Raw genomic sequence first — 25,732 nt, forward strand, 5'->3', positions numbered from 1 at the left:
TTTGGCTCAACTAATTTCCCTTTCCTGCCATGTTTGATAGCTGTTGTGAAAGTATTGGACAACGCTAGGGTGAAGAGGCAGCAATGCACAGGAGTGACCACACATGGACATGGGTAACAGGTAGGGTCCTGATGAGAGCCCTGCCTGTTGGGGAAGGAGGTTTAGCTCAGGCCAGTGACTTGAGTTAGCCCGTGCCGGGAGTCGGGGAAGAGGAGCAAGGCATAGGCCAGCGGCCTCATGTGCTGCGGGGAAGGAGGGGAGAACATGGGCAAGTGACTCGGGCACTGATCCATTTTCCCTTTGGGAAATATGGTCACGCTAGCAAGGATGCCGTTCGTTAAAGGCAGGGGAGGCTTCCTAACTGGCACGAATGTGGACACCCCCTGTCCTAACGCAGGTCTCCCTCACTCTCTTCCCTCGAAATGGCCCAATCACGGAGTAAATTGGAGCCATCCTAAAGAGGTAGACCAGACAAAGACTAAACTACAACTCCCAGTATGCATCTGCAAAGGGGGCGGATATGACGTTCAAAAGTCGGACGTTGGCGTAAAGAGTGAGGCCGGAAATTGCACAGTTCTTTTCTGCTTATTCGCTCTCTTGCCTCAGGTTGAGAAGCGGGTTGGCTGGGGAGGGGGAGTGCGGAGGAAGTCTGATCCCGCCGGCTCGCCGTCGTGAGCGCGGCGGCCATCTTGTGCGGGAGGCGATCGGTGTGTGCGGCGGCGCTGGTTGCAGCGAAGGACGGAGGCGGCTGCGCGTCCCGAATCCCTCCCGTCTCCTTCTCTAGCAGCTGCTGCGGGGGGGCGCGATGTCCGCCGAGAGCCCGGAGCCCGCCTCGGCCGAGGAGCAGAAGGTGGGCGGCCGGGTCGTGCCTCCTCAGGGCACGTGGGGGAGGCGGCCGCTCTCCGGAGTTATGTCGGTTCGGGGCCCGGGTCGGCTGCATCCGGTTGGCCTGGCAGCGGGCTTCGTCTCTGGCGGCTGGCGCTGCCGTCTCTCAACTCGCGAGGGCCGCTGATTCTGCTGGGGCGCGGCGCCCCGGGCCTGAGCTGCCCGTCGCCTCTGCGAGGCCGCTTTGCTCCAGGGCTGAGGGGAGCCCCGCAAGCGCGGGGTCCGCCGCGGCGCAGCAGGCCGGATTCCCTGAGCGGTGGGGATTGTCTCTGCGTGGGCGCGTTACCGCCGGCGGGGGTGGTGGTCCGGGAGCGGGCGTGCGCGAGCTCACAGCTCGGGGTTGCTTCCCCGCAGGAAGCGGGGGTGTCGCGCGGCCCCGGGCCCTGGCTCCTGCAGTGGAGCGCTGCGGCCCCCTGCAACATCAGGGTGCTTGTCCCCGGGCTGAGCACTGTTGGGAGGTGTTGCTGAGATGTGTGAATGCGCGGGGCAGAGGTGGGTGCAGGCCCCGGCTCCATAGCTGAATATAGCTGAGGGGAAGAATGATATTAAGAGATTGACCTTTGCACGTTTTTTCACGAGGAATTTTATTCTCCTGACCAATGAATCACTGATATGCCTGAAGCTTCGGGAACGAACACTTTCCGTCGCCTCATTGTGCCGGTCCTTGGGCCTTTCCCTCTCCCCCAGCTAGTCCCTGTACTTGTCTGTGTTAGGAGTGTGAAGGGTTTTAGATTCTTCACGTGCAGTTTTGGTAGGCGGACACTAACCACCATTTTATCAGCATCCTTATTTCTGAATGGTTTAAGGAGCAGCAAGCCACTTGAGAGTGTCACCTTTTCCTATAAGCCATAGAGAATGGAGAGCTTCCAAAACAAAACTGCTGTACCATACTTATGCCCTGTCATTATTGAGAATAGCCATTTTAAAGAAGCAATTGGCAGCTTTAACACATTATTTGTTGTTTATAGTATCTCGAACTTTGAAAACTGGAATATAGCTTTCACTCTATGCAGCCTTTTTTTTCTTGGTTTGGATCATGAGAAATTTTTCTTTTTTACACTTGTGTTGTTATATGGACTGAATTGCAAACAATACTGGGACATTGTTATTTTAAAAGTCTTCCTAGCTGGACTTAAGTTACGGAATCACTTCTCTTGTGCTGAAGTGCTGTGACTTTTTTACCCCTGTTTAAACTTGGATGATAGTATGTAAACCAAATATATGTCATCCAAATTTGGTACAACTTATCTTGCAAAGAGGTGTGAAAAAAACATAGCCCTGAGCCACTTCAGTTATACTGTCAAATATGTTGGTGTGGACAGCCCTGTATTGGCAGGAGACACTCTCCCGTCAACATAGCTATTGCCTCTTGCTGGGAGTGATTTAATATTGCCAACAGGAGGGTGAATTCCCTCATTGGCATTGAGCAGCTTCATGGGAGGCTTGACAGCAGTATAGCTGTGTCATTATAGGCTGTAGAGTGTAGCCATGGCCCAAAGCTTTGCAGTCATCTACCCATTTTCTTGTGTCTGAGCTGAACTGGTTGTAAAGGTAGGGTTTTGGGCTCATGCTGACTAATTGAAATATCTTAATGAAGACCGTACTAGTTCAAACTTATTACAAGCATGTAGCTTATTGTTTTATTTTGTCTTCAATAGCTCAAACATTTGTAAAAAAACTATTGAAGGGATAGTGTTACTAGCCAAAAATGTAGGATAACACACAACACACTTTGGAATGTGCATCACTGTCACAATAGCTCTGTATATGTGAGTATTCTTAAATACTAAATTATGCAACAATATAGCTTATATGATTTCCTTCGTAGTATTTTAGTTCAAGCAATTGATTCATGCTGAAAACTTTGATACTAACCAAATATCAGTATGAAGACCTCAAAGTTTAAACATGTAAGGATTTTTTTTTTTCAGCAAATAATGTATCATTGTTCTGGTGCAGTAGTTCCAGTGTGAAATTGATTTGAAATGGATCCAATCTAGCCTAATGGTCTAAGTAAGAGAGATTTAAAAGAACAAACTTTGTATTAAAATTGAACACATTTGATTTGCGTGCTGTTAGGATGCTGTATGTGTCATTTTTACAAAGTTGTGCTACTGGACTTAATATTTAGTAAACTGCAGATTAGATTTTATTAACTGGCACTTTTATTTTGCACCCTCAACTTGTTTCATTTGGGAGCCAAGAAGATCTTGCCCAGCTCCCTTCTCAAAAGTCAACTAAGAGTATATTAATTTTTTCAGGGTTTCTTGCTTTAAAATCTGTGCATTCTCACGTCTTTGTTCAATCTTTCACTGATGTTATGTGCTAGGAATAAATGCAGGAACCCTGTGACAAGACAGGAAAGCAGTTTGCACAGTCATCACTGGTATTTCCACAGGCAAATCAAATGCTCTCTTATGTAGCAGGAAATGAGAAATATTGAATAAAACAGTTAGAAACATTTTCCCTGGGTAATATTGGCTATTTTAGACTAGATTATCAAAATGTTATTGCAAGAAAGTAGTACCTCTGCATCACTTACCAAAGTTATGCATCTAGAGCAGAGGTGGGCAATAATTTTTGACTGGGGGCTACTTCAGAAATTTTTGAAGTGGCCCTGGTTTGCTCCGGAAGGGGTGGGGCCTCAGGCAGAAGGGGCAAAGCCAGGATGCTTCCCCACCCACACACCCTGATTGGTCTGAGCATGCGGAAGCGGGTGAAGTCTTTGATCCCTCCCTTTAGGTGCCTGTGTCCGTGCCCGTGCCCCTGGTGGTAGAAAGAGATTTCATGAACTCCCCCTGCTTGCCCCCTGCAAGGAAGCACTGCTCTTAGTTAACCACCAACTGATCAGCAGCTGGCAGTTGACTTTAAATGCCAAGCCTTTGCAGGGTGGGAGGAGACTTTGCGCACTCCCCTGCCCCCCAAGGCCTGATTGGCTTGGGGGTCAGGAGAGCATGTGAAATCTCATCCCACCCTGCCCCCATCCCGCAAGGAGCATGCGGTGTTTAGAAGTGCCATGCCGTTAACAGGGTGGAAGGAGACTTCATGCACTTGCACCGCCCCTAGCCAATAAGGGTTTGGGGGTGGGGGGAAGCACGCGATGCTTCTAAGTGCCGTGCACTCTTTGAAGTGGGGGGGAGCAGGACAGGAGGAGGCTTTGCATGCTTTTCCCCGAGTCCCAGGCCCTGATGGGCCTGGGGGCAGAAGGGAGTGTGTGAAGTCTGACTCCCTACCCTCTGGTGCACAGGGCTGAGTCAGTTGGTTGGCCTTGGGGCGGGGGAGCCAGATCTGGCCCATGGAGGCCCTTTTGCCCACCCCAATCTAGAGGAAAAAATTCCTACAAAACTGCGGAGGCACAGAACTAAGCCCTAACGTGGTAAACTATTAGAACAGAAACTTGGACAACTCTTTAGATTATAACCTTTTTATTTTATAACACTATCTTCTGTGAAAATCTGACTTTCAAATAACTCTTGTATTTGGATACTGCCTGATAACAAATCTGAACTGGGCAGGGGTTAAATTGTCAGAACTTTTTCTATTTGAAAGAGAAGTTTTGGAAACCTTTATGCTTATTGGAGAGGTGAAAAATATTAAATAAGGGCTAAAACAATATTGAAACTTCAGTTACAGCCAGACCAGAGTTTCTTGTCTTTAGTGTAAAATTTGCAAGCGGGAAAGGAGGGTACCCAATCACAATACCTGTCATTACCAAAGAATGATAATGGGCTGTGTCACTTCACTTTGTCTTGCTTTAGAGCTTCATATGTCCACAAAGCCTCCCCTGAGAAGCTGCAGTTTACTCCAATGTTGAAACGGCAAAACCAGTTATTACCTTGGGTTTAATTTCTTGGGCTTCAGATTGTTATTTTTGTAAAATCTCCCTTTTAGAGCATTCTCCTTGATATTTTCTTCTGGTATTCCTGTTGGTCACAGAATATAATTTGAGAAGAACTGATAGTTATTTCTTTGGATTATAATTTTAGAAGAAACTGTACATATACATATTTAGGTCGTCTTTTAGTCCTGCTAGGGAGCTGGGAGCTATGCAATCTCATTTGTCCTCCAAAGTTCTGTTGTCTGCTAACCATCTTGGCTTAGCCTTCTTAAGGAAGAGTTGTAGAACTAATTCTTAGAGGCTTTGTATGCTTCCTTATGGTTGCCTATCAGTTGTGCATGTTCTTCTCCCAAATAAATCATTTGTCAAAGATGTGTTTGGATGCCACTTCTTGTAACATGTCTAAAGATTGTGTCCTTTCCCAGAATTCACTAATGCCATTGATGTAGGAGTCTCTTCTGTTCCGATTACTAGTAGACAACCATGTTTTGCATCCTGTTCAGGTGTTAATACACTTAATTACTTTTGCCAAAGTGCAAATTCTACACTTTTTTTTTTTTTTTAAAGTTCCTGGTAATATGCTAGCATGTAGGGATTTGAAAAGATAAGCAGTTAACTGGATGGGGCTAAAGCAGCTTCCCGCCTGCCACGGGCAGGTGGCTGCTCCAGCCCCACGGAGGTCCCTCTGTGGATAGGGGCTAACTTAGTTATCTGGAGCAGCCCCTGCCCACAGCGGGCCTGGGGCAGCTGTTCCAGCCTAGCATTCTGCTAAACCGATAAGCATCAGATTATCAGTTTCCATTACGGTTACATACCAGCTCCTGGAGAGCTGTGTGCATTTTAGATTGGAGTCATATTTGCTTTAAAAGTTCTCTTTGCTGGCTCTTCTTGAGTAAAGGTAAAACATGAGCATTACATTTACTAAACATCATCTATCTATAGCAGTGGTCTCCAACCTTTTTACACCCAACATCACTTTTAAAATCTCAGAACAGGTGAAGATCTACCACTCTGCCCCTTCCTTGAAGCCCCGCCCTCTCTATTCTCCTCCTGTCCATCACTTCCTATCCCCAGCCCTTACTTACACACTCTGATAAACAGTTTATTTTCAAATTATGCAATATATAAAATTAAAACCACGTGTTTATAGTTATGAAATAAATGGTCTGTTTTTTATTCATGCTATTTAAATCTAAAATGAAACATTTATAACTATACATTTTGTGGAGACAGAGTTCTGTGGCTGGGGACGGGAGTGGGGACAGGGTGCTGGGAGGGCAGAGGACAGGGTGCCAGTGGGGACAGGTTTCTGCAGCTGGGGACAGAGTTCGGGGAGTGGGGATGGGAATAAGGACAGAGTTCTGTAGCTGGGAACAGGAGTGGGGACAGGAGAGGGGACAGAGTTCTGTGGCTGGGGGCTGGGGACGGGAGTGGGGACAGTGTTCGGGAAGTGGGGATGGGATTGGGGACAGCGCTCTGTGGCTGGGGACAGGGGAGAGGGGACCGAGTTCTTGGGACAGGGGAGTGGGGACAGCATTCTGTAGCTGGGAACAGGGGAGTTGGGACAGAGTTCTGTGGCTGCGGAGTGGGGGCTGGGGAGCAGGGAGTGGGGTGCTAGTGGAGGCAGAGTCTCCCCTGCATCTCCCTCCTTCCAGGATTCCACCTCCCTCCCCCCGAGGGAAACAAGCAAGTGCCTGCCCCGGGGCTGACCCCCCTCCTCATGCAGGGAAGCCCTGCGTGCGCCCCCCCGCCGCGACTGACGCGGCCCCCCCCCTCCGCGCGCGCCTCCCCTGGGGCTGACACCCCTCCTGTGCGGTTCAGGGAGCTGATGCTCCTTCCCGCAGTACAGCTAGTGCACTTCCTGAATTGTTGGAAGTGGCGCTAAGCTGCGGGACTTCTGTCCATCCCCGGGAAGCCGACACTACCTCCATTTTCACTTGAGGTAGGTAGTGGGGCTTCTTGGGGGTGGGAGGGAAATGGGGGCGGGGCGGACAGGACGCCTCGCGATCGACTGGTTGAGGCCTCGCGATCGACCTTTTGGTGACCCTGGATCTATAGCTACAATAACCAGCACTTTCAAGCTATTCATTGTCAGAGTTCATCAGAACTTGCATGGAAGATTTCCTGGGGGGGGGAAAAAAGCATGGTTTTGTACGAAGCTTTGGTGTTGTGTTCTATTCAGTGTCACACTTCTTTTTATAGACACGTAGTGAACTAGTGTGATAGGGTGCACTTGTCATGCTATCTGGAGTGGCTCATAACTGTTAGTTCTAATATTAGATCAGACTGTCAGAAATCAGGGCAAGCACCTCAAATTTGTGGTATATTTTATCATTAGATTTCACCAACCCAGTAACGTGAATTCCTGGATCACTATCAGTATTGTCAAGGAAGTAGCCAAAAGTCCCCTTAGTCTCTCCAGCTCATCTTGCTGCCAAGACAAACCTGAATTTGGTGGTGACGTTCACATAATCCAAAAATTACTTTACCTTAGGTTTCTCCTAATCCCAAAGGACCAGGTTCTTGCCCTAAGATCAATATGTACTCTGGATCTCACACCAAAGGTAACACTGTCAACCAGTTCTCTAATAAATTATCTAAAGTTTTATTTGCTAAGAACAAGAAATGAGCTTTTGAGAGGCTAAAGGAGGTAAAATGTGTGTGTCAGGGTTTTTTGTAAATCCAAAATTATAGCAGGAGTGTAGTGATTTGCCAGTTTCCCAAAAGTGTTTTCAGGACTATCCAGAGAAACTTTGGGGATCTCCTTTCTTTTCTTTAGTTATTCTATCCTGTTAGAATCCAAATAATCTAGACACATATGATCATCCTTTAAATTAGTACTTGTAAAGCTTTTTCTCTGGACAATAATCTAAATGGTTTTACTTACATAATGGCAAGTTGCTTTGAATAATTAGCATTGTCACTTACAGTGATATGCCTAGTGTAAATGTTTGCTGTTACATTATAATAGGAGTATAGGTACTTGAAAACTGTCCAAGTAACATTCCATTAGTTTTCATGGAGTTCTAACACCCTGAATATACTTGTACATTAACACATGTAAGTATAATGTAAAGGTAATGTAATAGTAAAAATGATACAGTTAACACTTCCTTTGATCTGTAAACTCACAAGTGAATTGCCATTTAGTTCCTTTGATATTCATACACAAGTGAATTGGCCTATGTCTTTAGCCTGAGCTAGTCTGACAGCCTCACAGAATTGTTGGGAAGTGGGTCTGGCCCACGAAAGCTCATCACCTATTAAACCATCTTGTTAGTCTTTAAAGTGCTACATAGTTTTTCCTTTTGTATACATGAAAAGAGATCTTGAGCTGTACAATTTCTAAATGAGACCACTGTTCAGTGCAACTTCATGGGACTTTTAAACTAAACAAAACATAAGTCCTGGAACATTGCCTTGGCAGAGAAGTGGATTAAATGACTTGATAGGTCTTCCATATGCTGCTTTCTTGTTTGTTAATGTATTGAAATGCACTGGTTCAAGAGCTCCTCCTTGGTGTGCCTATGCTGTCACTGGATTTTCTGTGAAGAATCCAAAGTCTTTCCTCACAAGTTCCTGCAAATTCAGAGGCAATCTGTATGTGCTATAATTTCCTGACTCTGATGGTAGGCAAGGTTTCAGAGCTGTGATATTCTTATTTATATGCGGTGTGGGCTCCATGCTCCATAGCAGTGGTGGCCAACCTGTGGCTTTGGGGCCCCATATGACTCTTCCGAAGTTAATATGCAGCTCTGCGCACAGGTGTCAACTTTGGGGCTGGAGCTACAGGCATCAACATAGGCGCTGACTCCATGGACACCTACTGGCAACCAAGCAGCCCCCTGCTGCCCCCCCCCCCCCCCCAGCTGTGCATTTTGCCAGCTGGTGGCCCCACTGATCTACTACTCCCTTGCTCTCCCAGCACCTCTGGAACACTGAACAGCTGGAAGTTCCTGGAGGATGGAGGAGGTGGCAGGGAGGGGCTGGAGTGGAAGCAGAGCTGGGGTGGGTGTTTGTGGGAAGAGGTGATATCTTGGGGGACAGGGTTGGAGTCTGGGATGAGGGGAGGTTGGGCACCCCTGACTGGAGGGGATGTTGTTGCCTTTGGGCACCAACTTTCTCATGTCCCAGGGGGTGCTCAGTGCTCAAACCCCAGCTCTCCCCTCTCCCTTTTTGAATCTGCTGTTCCCTTGCTCCTCCCCTGTCTTGCTAGATCCTCCTGCCTGCTGCAAAACACCTGATTGTGATGTTTAGGAGGTGCTGATTGTGCAGGTTGCTGGAGGGTGGGAGGTGATGGGATCAAGAGGAGGAGCTGGTGGGATGGGGCGGGGCTGCTGATTCATTACTGTCTCTCTGGCAGTGTCAGTTCTGGCTTCTTCTCTGGTTCAGGTTGGCCACCAGTGTTACATAGCTGACATCTAAACAGGTCTTTTCTTGTGAAGCTTTAATATGATGTAGTAAGGACATTTAGAGAAGCTCCCACTAGCACTCATATAGACTTCAAAAGTTTTTGTACCACCATCTTTAGTTTGAGTAATTAAACTTGCTCTGCAAAATTGGCTATATTGGCTGTTAGTGGTATAAAATAGACTAGCTGTAAAATTGGAGTCCTGCAAGATACAGCAGGAATTATTTTTTGTGTTGTATATTTAATTTTAGGGTTGTGGAGAGACACTGTATAGTTGCTGTGCTCAAAGCTTTTGGAAAAATGCTGAACAGTGTCTAGTCAAATCCTCACTAATAGTTTGTGGCATCAGATGACTGATGCAGATCATTGTGCTGTTGAATTGCTCAGTGGGGGAGTTCTGGCACAGGTGTGTTGAGAAATTTTTTTTTAATTGCATATGTTTCAGGAAATGGAAGATAAGGTGATCAGCCCAGAAAAAGTTGAAGAAGCGAAGTTGAAAGCAAGATATCCTCATCTAGGCCAAAAGCCTGGGGGTTCAGATTTCTTGAGGAAGAGGCTTCAGAAAGGAGTGAGTTTTATTCTGTAAATGGACTGATACAAGTCACATAGTATGGAAAAGTACATATGGAATGCTTGTTGCTATGTCTCTTTTTTTCCTCACGTTTAGGGCCAGAACTTGGTCCCTGAGATAGCTGCTTCAAATTGCTCTTCTACCATCCCTCCTTCTGCTTCAGGATTGCCAAAACTAATGACCACTCTGAAAAAATATTCACCCAAATTCTGAGTAACTACATGAAGGCCATAATGTTTCATTGAAATTCATGCCAACATACTGTGGACATCAGATACTGTGATAATAAATATATACCCCAGCCTGTAGAGTAGGGGTGGGGAACCTCAGGCCCTGGATCCAGCCCCCAAGGCTTGGATCACTCCTCCCTCCCCCCCAGCATTGGGGAGCCCATGCCACTGCCCACCTGCCACCCCCTTGCAGAACATCTTGCAGAGCTGGAACACACAAAATCTACTAGCCTGGGCCCCTTAGGCTCTGGTGTGCAAGGGGGATGTGAGGAGTTTCTTCTTCTAGTTGGGGACCACGTCAGTTATTGATATTGTTTTGGGGGCTTTTTTTGCTTCTCGCTTAGCCCCTGAATGATTTTTCTGTGGGTCAGCTGCTCCCAACCCAAAAAAGGTTCCCCACCCTTGCTGTAGCGCACTTATGTAATGATAGAGTAGCTTGGAGTGAGTCAGCACTTTCGTTCTGTTCCAGAGTTGGCTAATGATGAGGGGCTAGTATCTTATCCTTTGTGTGCTTTCATTTACCCATCTGTAAATTGTTCAGTATGTTTGCATGAGAGGCACTATGTAAAGTGTCCTCTGTGGTTAGATGAGCAGTCATGTATGCCAGGTATTGGGTAAACTTCTGCAACCTCTGCTGATACATGCACCTTCACATCCTAGCTTTTACTGTTTATTGTGCAACTCAACTGGAAGCGACATATCAAGGTGACTTTAAGCCATCTTTAAACCTCCACCTACCAGCCAATGTAAAGTTGTGTTGGTAGTTAATGGTCCCCCTCAAAAATGGTGGGCAGTAGTAGCTTCTGGGATATGTCCTTTTTTCTGTACAGAGCTGGAACAGCTGCAACACAGTTCTTTGCTACAGGAGTTCCCCTTTGTGTGGATTCCTCGGGTAGCAGTTAAGATGGCTCTTTGTTGCTATTTTGTTGCTACTTTAATAGAAGTGTTTTCCAGTAAACTTCAAAGTGTGCAGACCTGGCCTAAGACTCTCAGGCTATGTCTCGACTGCATTCCTCTGTTGACAGAGAGATGTAGATAAGGCACGTCAAAATTGCTAATGAAGCAGGGTTTTAAATATCCTACTCTTCATTAGCATAAACACAGCCACCGCTTTTCTTCGAAATTGAGCTTTTTCAGAAAAAAACCAGCAGTCTAGACGCAGATCTGTCGAAAATAAACCCACACGTCTCACTTTTAAAGGAATACTGACAGCTTAAATCACACTCCTGATTTTAATTGATAAGTCAAAGGGAAGTCACCAGCTCACTTGAATTTTTGTTGCTCATGACCTGTCCCTGACTTCCACTAAAATAACTTTGGCAAAATCTTAACCTTAATCTCAATATATGCAACTCATGAAGGATTTTCTGTGAATGTGTCAATAACTAATTTAACTGCATGATGTGAAGTCTAGTTAAATATGCAGAATGTTCTCTGTGTGTGGTTTTTTTTTTGTTTGTCTTTTTTAAGAGAGCACAGCTCTGAAATTCCTGGAGCAGGCTCTCTATCCTTTGTACTTTCTAAAATATTTTGGTAGTTGGAGGTACGTTATTCTGAATTATGGAGTTTGCTTAGTTCACCACACTTTTCAGGCTCTGGTCTGAAGTCCTTGAGAGCGAACGAATGAAGCCTTTCTGTTCTTTTGAAAATTATGGCTGGTAGCAAAGTGCTTATATGCAACAGGACAGATCTGCAGTTAGCCTTATCAACATTTCACCTGCCATGCTTAACTTCAGTATAGTAAACTTCCGATAATCTGGCACCTTTAGGACCCAGGTTATCAGATATGTCGGACTATCGGAAGGGGAAGCTATGAGGGTTGTGGGGTGGAGTGGGGGGATGCGCCCCTCGGCGCTGCAGGACCAACCCTGCAGCACCCCAGCTGCTCTGCCCCAGACTTCCCCAAGTCAGCAGCGGCTGAATCGGGGAAGCTGGCGGCAGAGCAGCTCCAACTGTCCGGCTGCCTGGAACACTTCCGGGTTCCAGATAGTGCTGGACCATCAGGAGTGCCGGACCATTGGACGCCAGACCACTGGAGTTTTACTGTATTAATGTTCTCAACATACGTTTACTTTGGAGTGTTTACTAACACTGCTGTGCTTCAAATGGTTTAGAAAATAGTTTTAACTCTTGTCCTTAAGAGCATTGTTAAAGCAATGCTTTAAACTTCCCACTCATCAGTTACCTATTTCTGAAGTTTTAAATTGTCTTCAGTTATTGAACCAATGTAATTTCATGTGTATCGGATACACTTTTCAATTAAATATTTTTGTCTTTTAGCAAAAATACTTTGATTCTGGGGATTACAACATGGCTAAAGCAAAGATGAAGAACAAGCAGCTCCCAACTGCAACTTCGGACAAGACAGAAGTGACTGGTGATCACATTCCCACTCCACAGGACCTTCCTCAGCGGAAACCATCTCTTGTTGCTAGCAAGCTGGCTGGCTGACTAGCACATCTGAACTGCAAGAATCTTCTCATTCCCGTTTTCTCCTGAATAGTTACTCCTCACTTTTTTTTTCCTTTTTCCTTACACTAAGTCATTTAAGACTGACAGCTTTGCAGGTAGTGGTAGCATGTGCTGCTATTGTAAGGAAGTACTGTTGAAAGTAAAATGTGTAGTACTTGGATTAGTTAAGAACAATGCACTGGAAAAAAAAAAGACCGGTTTGATTAGAGCAGTGTAAAGTAATCTACTTGAAAATGTACATATTGCCTATTTCCTAGAGTAGGACTGGTTTCAGCAAGTGACATAGCAAGTTTTACAATTTTTAATGTTTTCGCTTTCTTTATTTCATCTTAACCTCAGCATAGTATGTTTGTATTTAATATAACTACCTGTTGTGTTGCTTTTTCTTCTGTTTTGATTGCTGTTTTGTTCTCTATAATAGAGGTTTAGACCACAAGTTGCTCAAAGGTAAAGCAAGTATAAAAACAAAAGCGTGGCTCTGAATGAATTTGTATATCTGCTGTTGAACTTGAATGGCCTTAAACCTGTTTCAGCTTTAACAATAGACTTTTACTTGGGCAATATTTGCCCATTCTCATGTAACTCTTGTGATCCTAGTGCTTACTTACAACTGCCTGTTGAAGCTGGTATTCTTTTCAGTTCTGTAGTGTAAAACACACTTTTGTTGAAGACGTGAATGAAGTATGCATGTGCATAGACTGTTGAATTCACTCTTGTGCCATTTTTGTAAATATAATAGTTTTGCACAACCTTTTGCAATTGTCCATTAATTTTACATTTTAAAAAAGCAGAATGTGCCAATCAGAAGCACAACTGATTATGTACCTTGGAAAATCTCAGCCTGAAATTATGAGCTCAGAGTTTTGCAGCTGAAAGTAACAAACTTGTATATCCAGGATTTGTGAAACACTTCATATAGACATTTGTTGAGTTGGTCTAATTAACTGTATGCTTTTGCAGCTGTTTTTTTATTTTATTTTTTTGTATTTAACAATCTCCAATGTTCATATATGGTAATCTGAATTATGTACCTATTGACATTCAAAGGCAGGAGCCCATTCTGTTCAGTATCTTATAAATGTATAGCTTTTTAAGTTGAAATGCTCTGTGGGATACTTGGAATATAGAGAAATAAATGTATGAAAACCTATGCTGTCCTTTAGGGGTTCCCCTGATGACAACCTTCAAAACTACTTGGTGTTACTAAGAAATTAGACAGGCATTAATGCATTTGGAATATTTAACATTTTTAATTGAAAGAATGTAAAATCTTGTTTTGTTGAACTCTTAAGGTGATGATATAACACAGATTTATTGAAGGGACACCTTAGTTATTTGCATTGCACAACATCAGGAATAGAAACTTGTATTATACACTGATCTATTGATTAACACAAGATGTGTCTATTGATAATATTGTAGTTTGTCAATTCAGTAAAGATAAATTTCATTTTATGCAGACGGTGTAGGTTGGATGGGGACCTAACTTGCTAGATAGAACAAGTAACACCTAGAAGCTACCAAAATATAAATTGCATGATATCAGAAAGCTGAGGATGGGCACAATATGAATCTGAAATTCCCCATTTAGCTGGATCAGGTATTAAAGTAATAGAGAAAGCGCTACTAAAAACCACTTGCTAACAAGGCTATAAGCTACTCTTTTGAAAGGAGGGATTCAGAATTGTCTCCTCTACTCCCCCGAAATATTATGCCTCCAAGAAGACAAGAGTCTTGGCTATCTTGTTTTTCATTCACTTAAGGAAAACTGGAACACATTTCCTTTGTGTCAATCCAGCCCCATCACAAGCATTTGTGAAATAATATTCTAATCAGAATATGCATCTGAAAAAATCTCTGTATTGTTGTAGTAGTATTCGTAATAATAAAAACTTGTGGGGGAAATGATCATTGAAGTAAAATTAGACTAGTCTGTCTTTTCAGTGCCTCATACCAAAGACTAATTGAAAGTCAGAAAAACAAGGAAAAAATTAAGCTCAACTCAGACTTGTTTGACCATGAACTATGGCCAAAGGGCCTGATTGTCTCAGTAGGCACTGTACACCTGCAGCTCCCATTAACTTCACCCATTTTGAAAATTCGGATATCTTCTCATAAGAGATATAGCTATAGAGATGTTAATTGTGTGTGTGGTAGGTTTAGATGGTTTAAGTGTACTGGTGCAAGTTTAATTTTGCATAATCATGTTAGTTTATTTGACATTCTCACCCTTCCCCCTTCCCCCCATTGTGGTCAAAGCAGGACACTCAGAGAATTTCCAAATCACAAACTTTAAATCTGTTCATTCTTACATGTCTTTTTGCTAGTAATTCATTTATGATATGCCAATTACAGTCCACTTTTTCCTTTATCTTCCATTAAGATAAAATAAAATGTGTGAATATTTTTCATGGGAACAGACTGAATAAACAGTCAAATGAATAACCTGTCTCTAAGTAAAAAGTTAATATGGGAAAGGAGGACAGTATCAAATCATAAATGTATACCTTAATAGCAAGGAAATAATATATATATATAGAGAGAGAAGTAAATGCCTTTTTTATAGATGTCTGTCCTAATGTGAAAATCCTTCCTTATTTTTGTATGTATGACTGAAAGCAATTAGACCGACTGATAGGATTTAAAGTTTGGTCTGAAACAAGATTGAAAGTGATTCAGTGTGTGTTGTTGCTGACGCTACACTGTAGTTCATCAGGTGAATTGTCTTGACATTTAGGAGGTAAAAATGGCTTAAATTTAACATTCCATTCAGTCAGCTATAAATCACTATTTTGTACCGCTGATTATACACAAAATGTCCGGTCTGGCTTGCAATTCTTAAGGTTGTAACAAATGCCATTATAGATGATCCATGAGAGAAACCTATTTGAAGTACTGTTTTACTAACCAGGGAATGACTGACTGTGAGCCTTAACCTCTTATGATAAACCTCAGCAGCAGGTACAACTAATTTGATTATATACATCAATTAAGACTGAATGATGAAGCCCAGTAAGTGCTTCACAGTAGGTCAAACTTGACTGCTAATCTGTACTTACTGTATCTTACACTAGCAAGATAACTAACCTATCCAAACTTGTGTACATAATGTATAATATGAGTTTTACCATTTGATAAATAACCTTTTTCAGAGAAGATGTATCTGCACTGTAACTTAGTAGTCCCTTTCCTATCTTGTCTTTAAAGGATAGGCAGTGATTAGCTACTAGTAGTCGCGTAAGTTTATTATACAGTAGCAATTAGTACCAACATTTTATTCAAAATAGCTACAAGTGGATTGATTAACAGCTTCAAAGATATGTCCCCAAACCTGTAGCACTGGAGGCTTCCTTAATTGTTCATACTGCTGTAGGACAATGTGCAAAAGCCATACCAGTGCTGTTTTGTTGGACATGTCCTTTATACCCACTCAAGATGTTTTTTATGAAATGTCATTTGTTTTTCACAACATACACATTGTATAGTATACATAAAAAATTTATCTACTTAGTTTTTATTGTGATGTGCAAATTTGTCTTGTCTCAACCCAGGGTCTCCTAAAACCATGTTGCATCTCCTAAAACCATGTTGCATATCATGAAGAATTTCTGGAAATCCAAATCTTGCTTTTCTGTATCACTAAAAATATGACTGGGTATCATCCTCTCTAGTGTGTTGGACTACAGTACTACATTAATGTAACCATTAATATATCAGCACTTATTTGTTTAACATAGGCAATTAAAATTTATTGTTGGAAAATTTTAACTCCTTAACAAATGCTTGTTTTAATGCCTTGCACTTTTGAGTGAGGGTGATTTCTGTGGGAATTAACTTTGCATCTTGAAGATAGCACTGCAGTGGTAACCTTACTTCAAAACTTGGTCCTTACTGCTGACAATTTGACTAACAAAGTTTCATTGGTTTTTTCCTATTTAAAATTATAATCATGTAAGCTGAAACCAAGTTTTAATGTAGTCCTTTTGGAAGATTTTCAGAATATTTGCAAAAGACAGACTGATGTCTGTCCATGCCAGGAAATCAGCTGACTTCATTGAAAGGTGGTATTTTTTATTTAGAAGCAGACAACTGTTTCCTCAAATCAATCTGCTTTTCTATATGTCTGATAATACTGTAGCAGATTGTTTTTGGTGGCTTGTTGATAGCTCTTTTCTAAAATACCCCTTAATGTAAACAAACTTACATTTTAACTTACCCCATAAACCAAGAATATTTTCGTATATAGTCACTCAAATGGTGTGCCTTTGATAACAAAGGCAAATATTGGACTTTCATGGTTAAATTTATAGTGTACAGGACATCTCATGGCAGTCCCACATAAATTCAGCCTTTGATATGAAATCTGACATGTAGATAAAGTCAAAGAGAGTGACAAAAGACAGGGTGCAAGTTTTTCCAGTTGTAAGTCTATTTTACAGCAAAGTTTTAAATAGTGCAATTTCATCCCCTTGCTGAAACAGATGACTTCATTGCTGTTGAAAACCACTGCAATCCTCAGGCTTTTGAGTAGTTAACCAGAGAACAGATAGCTTAGACTTTGGCTGTCAGCGTACAGATTTCTCTGAAATACTAAACAATAGTATATCCTGTGTGAGTGTAAACATTTTAGCCTAATTCCTAAGAACCATATTGCTATGGACAAAATGTATAGTTCTGTGAACTGATTTTCATATTTATGTTTATTTCAATCAATTTTTTCCTAAAGACCCCATCTGCAGCTTTGCTGAAAAGATCATATTAAGAAATGCAGGTACTAGTGTTGGTGAACTAAAACCTAGAGTTACTGAATACCCAGTAAGTCTGATGGCGATTGCAGCTTTGGAGGGGGGTAGGACCAGATATGAATGGAGGCCTTGCATTCAAGACCATAAGTGATGTAAAAACAAAGTTATGTAAACAAAAGCCTATACAATCTACTCCATAAAGTGAATTCATGCTGCAATTTCACTTAATAAATATTAAGCAGAGCTCTACCATGCAGATTTGCATCTGAGGCTTTCATTTGGCAAAGGATGTTTAATGACCACAGCTTGAGCCTTCTCCTTGAATGTTCAAAGGTGCATGACTCTTGCTACGCAAAGCTTACCTAAGCACTAAATGTATGTTCAATTACTTACTCCAGGAACAACTTTTGTAAAGTTGCATATTCACAGTGTGCGTTGAGATTTGTTATAAATTTTGAAAAGAACAAAATTCTACCAAACTTCAATGTGTATGTTCCTTTATTTGATTCTGGCTTATGGTGGAATACAGAACATTTTTTATTGCTGTTATTTCTTTGGTCTCTGTCCCAACCTAACTAAAAGCAGATATTTTCAGGAGTTATTTGTATTACTACTTTACTGGGTAGCATAATAGTGTGGCATGGAAACTTGATATGCCATTTCCTGGATGAAGGATTTGAATCTTGTGAAAGTTTTTATTTGGTAAAGTTATGAAATAATGCATTAAAAAATCTACAAATAAAAACAGGCTTTGGTGGCTTGTTTTAAATCTTTGTGTAAGCTACCGGTAATTAGTATTTTTTTTTCAACTTTGCTCCTGTGGAGTTGTTAAGCTGTAGATATTACTGTGCCTTTCTATTAAATGCTCCTAAGATCTCCACTGCCCTTTCTCAGTTTGTAAATAATCACTAGTGGTGAATTCTGGTGATGCGGAGTTTGATACGGAGGCAGCAGTCCAACCTGTCTAGAATACAGACTCTTTATTGTGAAAGAGGATTCCCATTATAGTTATTTTAGCTGAATTTGAGAGAAACAAACCTTCAGAAAACAGGGTCCAACACTTTCTAGTGGAGCAGTTTTCAGTTGCTAAATATTCTTGAAAAACTAGCTATGCCATATAGGTGCCTAACTGGGAGCTGTGAACTTTTGTGACTTTGGTCAAAACTCTAGGATAGTATTTTTGTATCCTCAAAGGGGCACTGTCTTCTCTTAGCATTTTTTGCTTAAAGAGAAGCCACGTATTTAAAATTAAGAAATGTGAAAAATTTCTTTTTGAATATAGACAGCAGAGACAAGTTTTTCAAAAGACTGGATGATTATTCCACCAAAAGCGTAAGCTTTTGTTTCCTGAAAGCTCTCAAACTGAAAACATAAAGATTGCTTAACACATCCTATGGCCACCTCTGCCTGAAGAATGAGAGAGATGTAAAAGCATCTTTATATTGCTTGTCTTCTATGATAAAACCCTCTCCCTCCTCTGAAAAATTAGAGGCTTTTAACTATAGCATGTGGGACTGGGTGAGAAGGAAGCTGTCCTTATTTCCCACGGCTAGAGCCCATAGTGGAAGTTCTTGGAATGCATGGAGTTTAATATTTAGGGGTGGAAAGTAAAGGATGTAGTCTCTGCTTTTTTGTATTTTGTGCAGTTGATGGAATAGGATGGGGGGGGGGGGGGAAGCACCCCTGACCAACATACTTTTCATGTACAAAAATGCTGGTATGAAAAAAAAAATGGGTCATCTGAAGAAGTGGGATGTGCCTACAAAAGCTCATGATACCATCTACGGCTGCGTCTAGATTGGCATGATTTTCCGGGAATGCTTTTAACGGAAAAGTTTTCTGTTAAAAGCATTTTCGGAACAGAGCGTCTATATTGGCACGGACGCTCTTCCGCAAAAGCACTTTTTGCGGAAAAGCGTCCGTGCCAATCTAGACGCGCTTTTCCGCAAAAAAGCCCTGATCGCCATTTTTGCGATCGGGGCTTTTTTGCAGAAAACAAATCTGAGCTGTCTACACTGGCCCTTTTGTGCAAAAGCTTTGTGCAAAAGGGACTTTTGCCTGAACAGGAGCAGAATAGTATTTCTTCAAGAAGCACTGATTTCTTACAGTAGGAAGTCAGTGCTTTTGCGGAAATTCAAGCGGCCAGTGTAGATAGCTGGCAAGTTTTTCTGGAAAAGTGGCTGATTTTCCAGAAAAACTGGCCAGTCTAGACACAGCCTACATGCTTTGTTAGGCTATAAAATGCTATCAGACCATTTGTTTAAGTTTATCCTGTACAGACTAACTTGGCTACCCCCTGAAGCACTACATCTGTAAAAGATACTTTCCCCAGTGTAGTTTCTTGTAGACACGGCCTTGTAGAAGTTGTTCTTAGTTACGCTGCCAGTGACTCCAAGGCCCCAGTGTGTCGTCAGCAGCAGACAAATTAAGCCATTTCATGCCCTCTGTCAGCACCATGCATTGATTCAATGCCACAGGATAACTCCCCCTATTCTGCAGTAAATAATCCAAAAATTACAGTGTGGTGTAAAGAAAGCCACCCCACACACGAGGATCTGGGTCTAAGGTTTAAATGGAACTAGAGAAGGCTAAATCTGGAGCCAAATTTCTCTTCAACAATTGAATCAGATCACAAAATGGGTATATTCAAGAGAGCTTTAAATGACAGGGAAATAATGGGGGGTTTTTTAATTCTTTTGGGCAAAAAATTCTACATACACTATGTTCTTACTGTAAATGTCTGGAAAGAACTTTCTCATCATTCTTTATGCTTTGAAATCCAGTATAGTGTATGTGAGAACCCTATAAGTTATGTTAACTTTGACTGACTGCATCTAGGTATATTACAGGCATGCTGTTTCTAAAAATTTCCTGCCTCTAAATCCTAATCTTTAATAGTCTTGAAATCCCAGTTCAGATGGAATTGTGCCCAACCACTAGTGTGTTTTGGGTGCAAACATTTATTTGTAATTACACTTGAATCCTGGGCACGGGCTGTGAATGTCTGGTAAAATAATCCATGGTAATGGACTCTAATTTTTTCCATTCATGTGCAGAATAAATTGTATGTGCACAAAGGCATGTGCAGAGTTGTAATACATGTAAGACATACATGCTGTTGGCTGTGGGTGCTCTGTTAACCAGGTGGGTGGCATTTCAGTCTCTGCTGAGTGGCTCCCTAAGAGCACAGTTTACAGAGAATGCTGATCTATGGTTCAATCAAGTTCCTGAAAGTAGGACTTTGAATTACATTAATGCATACATCACCCCCAAAGAAATAAGATAAATGTTCTACCTGAGAGAGTGCACAGACTGCAAATTCAGACCCCTTTTAAAAAACAAAGAAATAATTTCATGTACCCAGATGGGAGTGAAAGAGGAAAGTACAGAGAGATGAGAAGTATATGGTCAATGGTGACGGAGAATAGGAATAACCAGAATGCATGTCGTGTGTTCAGAAAGAGACAGGCTCCGAGAGAGAGAGATGGGGTGAAGAATAAAATAGAATAAATAGAGAAGAGGCCCATAGGAAATGCTGAGAGGTAAAGAACAATGAACACAGTTTAAAATTAGACTAAAAAAACCCCACTCTTGTAAGGCTTTTGGCTTAAGAATGGTGTTTGACAACCCTAAAGTACATTTGCCTTTTATCCACAGAATCAATAGGGAGGGGTGGCCGAGTAAACTTCAGCCAAATATCCTGACCCTTGCACTGGAAGACTGGGCAGGCGTAAGAAGGTAGTTCCTACCCTTTCAATGAACAGCTTCTGCTTGGATGGCAGTGCTGATAATGGCAACCTGTCTCTTAGGAATGATTAATAACTTGGTTAATAATCATGGAAAATTGACAGCTGAATATATGTTTGATGGTATTATTCTTTACTAAACAGCTACAACTTTCTGCTGAGCGAGCATTGTAAAATGTGCTAAAAATTCCATTCCTCTGCTCCTTCCTGCTCCCTTCCAACATCAGAAAGTACTTCTCTTATCACAATGATCAAAGATCCAGGGCCAAATATTGAAATGTTTCAAATAGAACTCCTTAATTTCTTCCGCTTGTTCATTATTTCCCTTTTGCTGTCTTCCTATCTTTTCTTCATTCAGCAGGGGTAAAAAAGGAAACACACAGCAAGAGGTTACAGCACTAACTGCATCAGGAGACATTGGTTCTATTATTGACTGCCAATGTCTTAATGTGATTATGAGCATATGGATGTATTGTAACCATTTTGAGCTGCACTGTAAAACAGCAACTCATGCTTAGCCATCATATTTGTATGATGCTTTGAGATTCTCAGCTGCTCTCAAAGCACAATTATCTAATACATCCAAAGGTCCCATTAGTTTTTGAAGTTTGTAGCAGTGACGAGGTGGTTAAAGCATTGTGAGGGTATGTTTTAATAAGAGGCCATTTTGAACAATGTGGTGCATTCCAAAGGAAAGAAAAATCTTTGTGGGAAGAACATAGTTTCATTTCTGTTCCCAAAAATGGAAGAATCCAAATTAGGGATGTTAAATTTAGTTTAATCAACTAGCTGACTACTCGATAACTGGGGAAGCTGCAGAGGTGTTAGTGCCTGACCTGGGAACTAATCCTGCTGCGGCTCTGCCTTTTAATTATATTAAGAGCTGGCAGGTTTAAAAGGCTGGTGTGCAGCAGGAGAGGCCACCACTTCATTTCATAACAGAAATTTGTGTGTCTGCTGTTTTTGCTAGCTTGGAACTTTCTTCCTTAATAGACTTTCTGATGTGGTCTCTGCTTTCTTGCGCTCTCACATAGAACAGACCTACATGTGTGTGAATATACCACCTTATCCTCCCAAATAGGACTAGTTTCAGATTAACTCTTTTCTTTCTATGACTGGTCTAGAAAATTCCTGTCCCACCAGCTCCGCTCCATTGCTCAGGCTCCAACAAGTACAAACAGATCTAGGTGATTCTCCACACATGCCTAGACAACATCTCCTCAATGACCTTGTTTCCTAGACACTCACCGTCCCCCAAAATGGCTGTCCCACCAGGGCTAGATGGCCTCTTTTTTCTTCAATAGAACTGGATTCCTCCAGAACCAGACCCTCATTCTTTCTCTCCTCCCCTTCCACAATGGCCCTAACAAACCCACATCTTTAACTTCTTGACAGGCTGGATCATCCCTCTGCCATTTCCCTTAAAAGGTATTTTGGAACCTGTAACGGTTCATCCCCCACCCCCATGCTTTATAAAATTGACCTATGAACATAAATGTACATAACTTAAAGGTACTTTGAGCAAATAACTTCATGTAGCCTATCAATCTTCATGTCTTAATCTCCTAAATCTGTTTATCTTATTTTGGTGTATGTATTATTTTTGTGTGTAAAATTAGATGTATGGAATAGGGAATACTTTATAGGTTTTAAGTGTGTCAATGAAAGTCATCAAGGGAGGCCCCAGTGTCTGGGCAATCGTATGCAACTAGCCTTTTGTCCTTAAGTCTTAGAACTGATTGGTAGGGACTGAGTTGAGTGTCTCCCCATGCAATAAGGGAATCTTTAAAAACAATAGGAAAGTAGGAGTCCTTTGTCTTTGGCTGGCACACCCAGGAGACTGAACCAGAGGCCTCAGGGGAAGTGGAGTTTTCCTGGTTTGATGGTGCAGCTGGAACAGAAACAATTTAAGGGTGAGTTTGTAGTAAGTTCGTACTGAGGATTTAATGTTAGAATTAGCAAAGCATTTTCTGTTACTTTTAATTTGTAATGTACTTTGCTCTGCCTGTTCTCACTTATAACTGCTGAAATCCTACTGCTTGTACTTAATATCACTTTTACTTACTATCAAGCCCAGTGTAAATAATTATTACCTGGGGGAGCAATCACTGTGCATATTCCCCCTTTCAAAGGGGACTTACCCACATAATTCATTGGGGATTTTGATCTCATTTGGGGAGTGGTATCCCAGGAAACTGGGCCCTAAACTGCACTCTTCTTGGACCTAAGAGGTTCAGTTTCTGTACTGCTTCTAAGGGAGGGAGGACAAAGTGATCTCAGCTTGGTGCCTTGGTTGGGGGAGACTGGCAGAGTTGGCCCAGCAGATCACTGAGCAGCGAGAAGGTGAGTGGCAGTGGCCATGTGAGTGCTCCAGGAATCCCCCCCAACAGGTCATCTGTAACCTCACCCTGTCACAGAACCATGTCCTTTTTGTCTCCTCAGCACTACTGGCCAGGGACAGGATTTGGCCAGCCTTGATTCAGAGATGGGTGTCTTGGGCTAAGTTCTCCCCTTTTACCACCACTACCCGAGGGATGGCTACCCCATGCAGGGCTCTCTCCACCAGTAAGTGAGATGGCACTCAGTGGGTAGTAATGTTCCCTCTAATCTTTTCCATCCATGTGCAAAACAACCTCTTCCCCCCAAAAAACCAGAGGTGTAGGCGTTCTGCTAATCAGCTGGGTAATATTTGAATGTCTCCTGGGCAGCTGCACAAGCTTACAGGAAACAGTAAATTATCCTCTCCAAATTAAGGGGTTGGATTGAGAGAATCTCTTTCTAGCCTGGTGCTTAGACAGGCAGAGGGGCTGGTGGTTCTTAGGGATGTGAAAGATTAATGGGTGATGCTTACCGTAACTGGTGCAGGCTTGGTGCAGCTCCCCAGGTGACTCACTGCCACCAGGGGCTGCTCTGATGCAGAGCAGCTTCTGCGCGCACAGCGGGTTTGTCTGCTGTGTAGACAGGGGCTGCTCCAGGAACAGGAGCTGGCAGCAGCCCCATCCACCATTGCTGGTAGTGGGAGCCCCACAAGCTGGGGCAGTCGCCGGCCGGATCCCGCTCTGTCCCCGGCCAACCTAACGTTTAAACAGTTAACTGATTAACTGGCATTTTGCATCTCTTCTCGCACCACCCACGCTGATGGCTGGAAGGAGGAGGAGGAGGGGAAAGAGCGTACCTGGGCCCTACTAAGGGCTTGTGTGTTAGGCACAGTGGGCTGCAGCAATTCCTGCCCCCCACAAGGAGACGACCCCCATTTACACAATTATTTAGAAAAACGAAACCAAGATGAATCCGTTCCCACGGGCCATCCTGTAGCGTGAAGGCCTGGCTGCTCCCCTCCACCGCCGCTGGCTGCTCCCCTCCACCGCCGCTGGATGCTCTGAGGACCTGGTCCCCCTCCCCTCCGCAGCAGCTGGCTGCGCTCAGCCCATCGCCCGCTCCCCTGCCGCGCGAGCGGGGCCCCTGGCCCGGGGCCCCTGGCCCGGCGCCCGCTCTGCCGCCGGCGGGAGGCAGACCAGGCCGTGCGGCTGCCGCGGCGCCCCATACCCACAATGCACAGAGCCCCGGCCCCCTCCCCTCCCCGCGCGACAGGTAACCAACAACATGGCGAGCCGCGCCGAGCCGGCGCTCTGAGCATCCCCCGCCGCCGCCCAGCGGGCCCTGCAGCCCAGCCCGGGGCAGGGCGGGGCAGGGAGGCGGCTGCGCCTGGCCGCGCCGCGCACGGGAGCCGCGGCGGCAGCACCATGGCAGCCTCCGAGCTCTACACCAAGGTAAGGAGCCGGCTCCCGCCCCGCCGCCCCCGCCTGTCCAGCGCACTGCGGGGCCGGGCGCGGGGAGCCCCCGGGACCGGCACCCGCCCGCGGCGGGGAATGAATGAATGAATGAATGGGAAGGGCGGGCGGGGATGGCGGCCGAGCTGCGCCCCGTAGCAAGGGGCTGCAAGAGGCCCCTGAGGAGCGGAGGGCTCGGCGGCTGGCTCTGTTCGCGGCTGGCCTCTCCCTCCCGGCTCGCCGGGGGCCGCGCTTGTCCTTCATGCGGCCCTGTGGAGCGCCCGCCGGCGGCTCTGCAGCGCTGAGCAGCCAGGAAGTGACGGGCTAGGGAGCGAACGTCCAAATTCCCTCCAGCAGCATCTGCATCTGCCCTTCCCCTTTCCTGGCCGCAGGCGAAAGGGCTCGGACGGGATAGACCGAGCATCGGGACATTTCCCTGCCAGCCCTCCTACCCCCTTGGCCCTCCCCAGCAGGGATTCATGGCAGAAGAGCCATCCTCTGCATTGCACGTTTGCTCGGACCATACCCTTCTAATAGGTTTTACTGGCTGAGCATGTCACCCTGACTTGATTATAATCTGGCGGCTTTTGTTTTTACTCCACATGCTAGCTAAAGAATCGCAGTGTAGGAGAGACGTGGATTTACTGTAGGGATATGGAGGTAGTGGACAGTTAGGCTATGCTAATGGAGTGAAGAGGCAGAGATGTAAACTCTTGATTTCACGGGAAGAGGCATTAGTCATCTTGACGCTTCATTGTCAGGCTCTGAGATTTAAAAAATAAATCGACAATATGAAAATTCTGCTTATTGCCTTTCCATATCACACATAATACAAACCACGTTATGGTAACAGTTAGTACTCTAGCTATCTGGTCACAGCTATTTTAAAAACAATTTTTATTATTTTACAGTGGTCTGTGTTGTTTAGTGATCCTCATAACGTCTAATAATATTGTCCAGTTCCTTAAAATCTTCTGCTGAAACATACAAGGTAAAAAAGCCCTCTTGTATCAAAACCAGATGTGCAGAAACAATTTTTATAGCAAGGGGTGCTGCTGATGGAA

At 43.7% G+C, this 25,732-nt stretch overlaps 2 protein-coding genes across 9 annotated transcripts in view; both read left to right on the forward strand.

Moving 5' to 3' along the window:
- Positions 1 to 598: 598 nt before the first annotated feature.
- On the forward strand, positions 599 to 17,631 carry ARPP19 (cAMP regulated phosphoprotein 19). The gene is made up of 3 exons (XM_006118516.5): positions 599 to 850; positions 9,580 to 9,702; positions 12,216 to 17,631. The coding sequence occupies exons 1-3, from the start codon at positions 806 to 808 to the stop codon at positions 12,384 to 12,386; spliced, it is 339 nt and encodes a 112-aa protein (XP_006118578.1). The 5' UTR covers positions 599 to 805; the 3' UTR covers positions 12,387 to 17,631.
- A 6,832-nt stretch (positions 17,632 to 24,463) lies between these two features.
- Positions 24,464 to 25,732, forward strand: part of MYO5A (myosin VA) — a 186,419-nt gene continuing 185,150 nt past the window's right edge. For 3 of the 8 annotated variants that reach the window (XM_089782019.1, XM_089782021.1, XM_089782018.1), the window contains exon 1: positions 24,465 to 24,668. In XM_089782019.1, the coding sequence (XP_089638145.1) occupies positions 24,642 to 24,668 (27 nt within the window). In that variant the 5' untranslated portion in view covers positions 24,465 to 24,641. Of the gene's footprint in view, positions 24,669 to 25,732 lie in introns of all 8 variants that reach the window. The other 5 variants (XM_089782023.1, XM_089782020.1, XM_089782022.1 and 2 more) reach the window with 3 other exon arrangements.

Source organism: Pelodiscus sinensis, chromosome 14 (assembly GCF_052426305.1).
Source record: "Pelodiscus sinensis isolate ZL-2025 chromosome 14, ASM5242630v1, whole genome shotgun sequence".
NCBI lineage: Eukaryota > Metazoa > Chordata > Testudines > Trionychidae > Pelodiscus > Pelodiscus sinensis.

Excerpts from the sequence above, each read along its gene's own strand:
- ARPP19 (XM_006118516.5), top strand. The coding sequence starts at position 806 with ATGTCCGCCGAGAGCCCGGAGCCCGCCTCGGCCGAGGAGCAGAAG. Across the intron at positions 851-9,579 it reads CCTCGGCCGAGGAGCAGAAG|GAAATGGAAGATAAGGTGAT; the intron begins GTGGGCGGCCGG and ends CATATGTTTCAG. Across the intron at positions 9,703-12,215 it reads GGAAGAGGCTTCAGAAAGGA|CAAAAATACTTTGATTCTGG; the intron begins GTGAGTTTTATT and ends TTTGTCTTTTAG.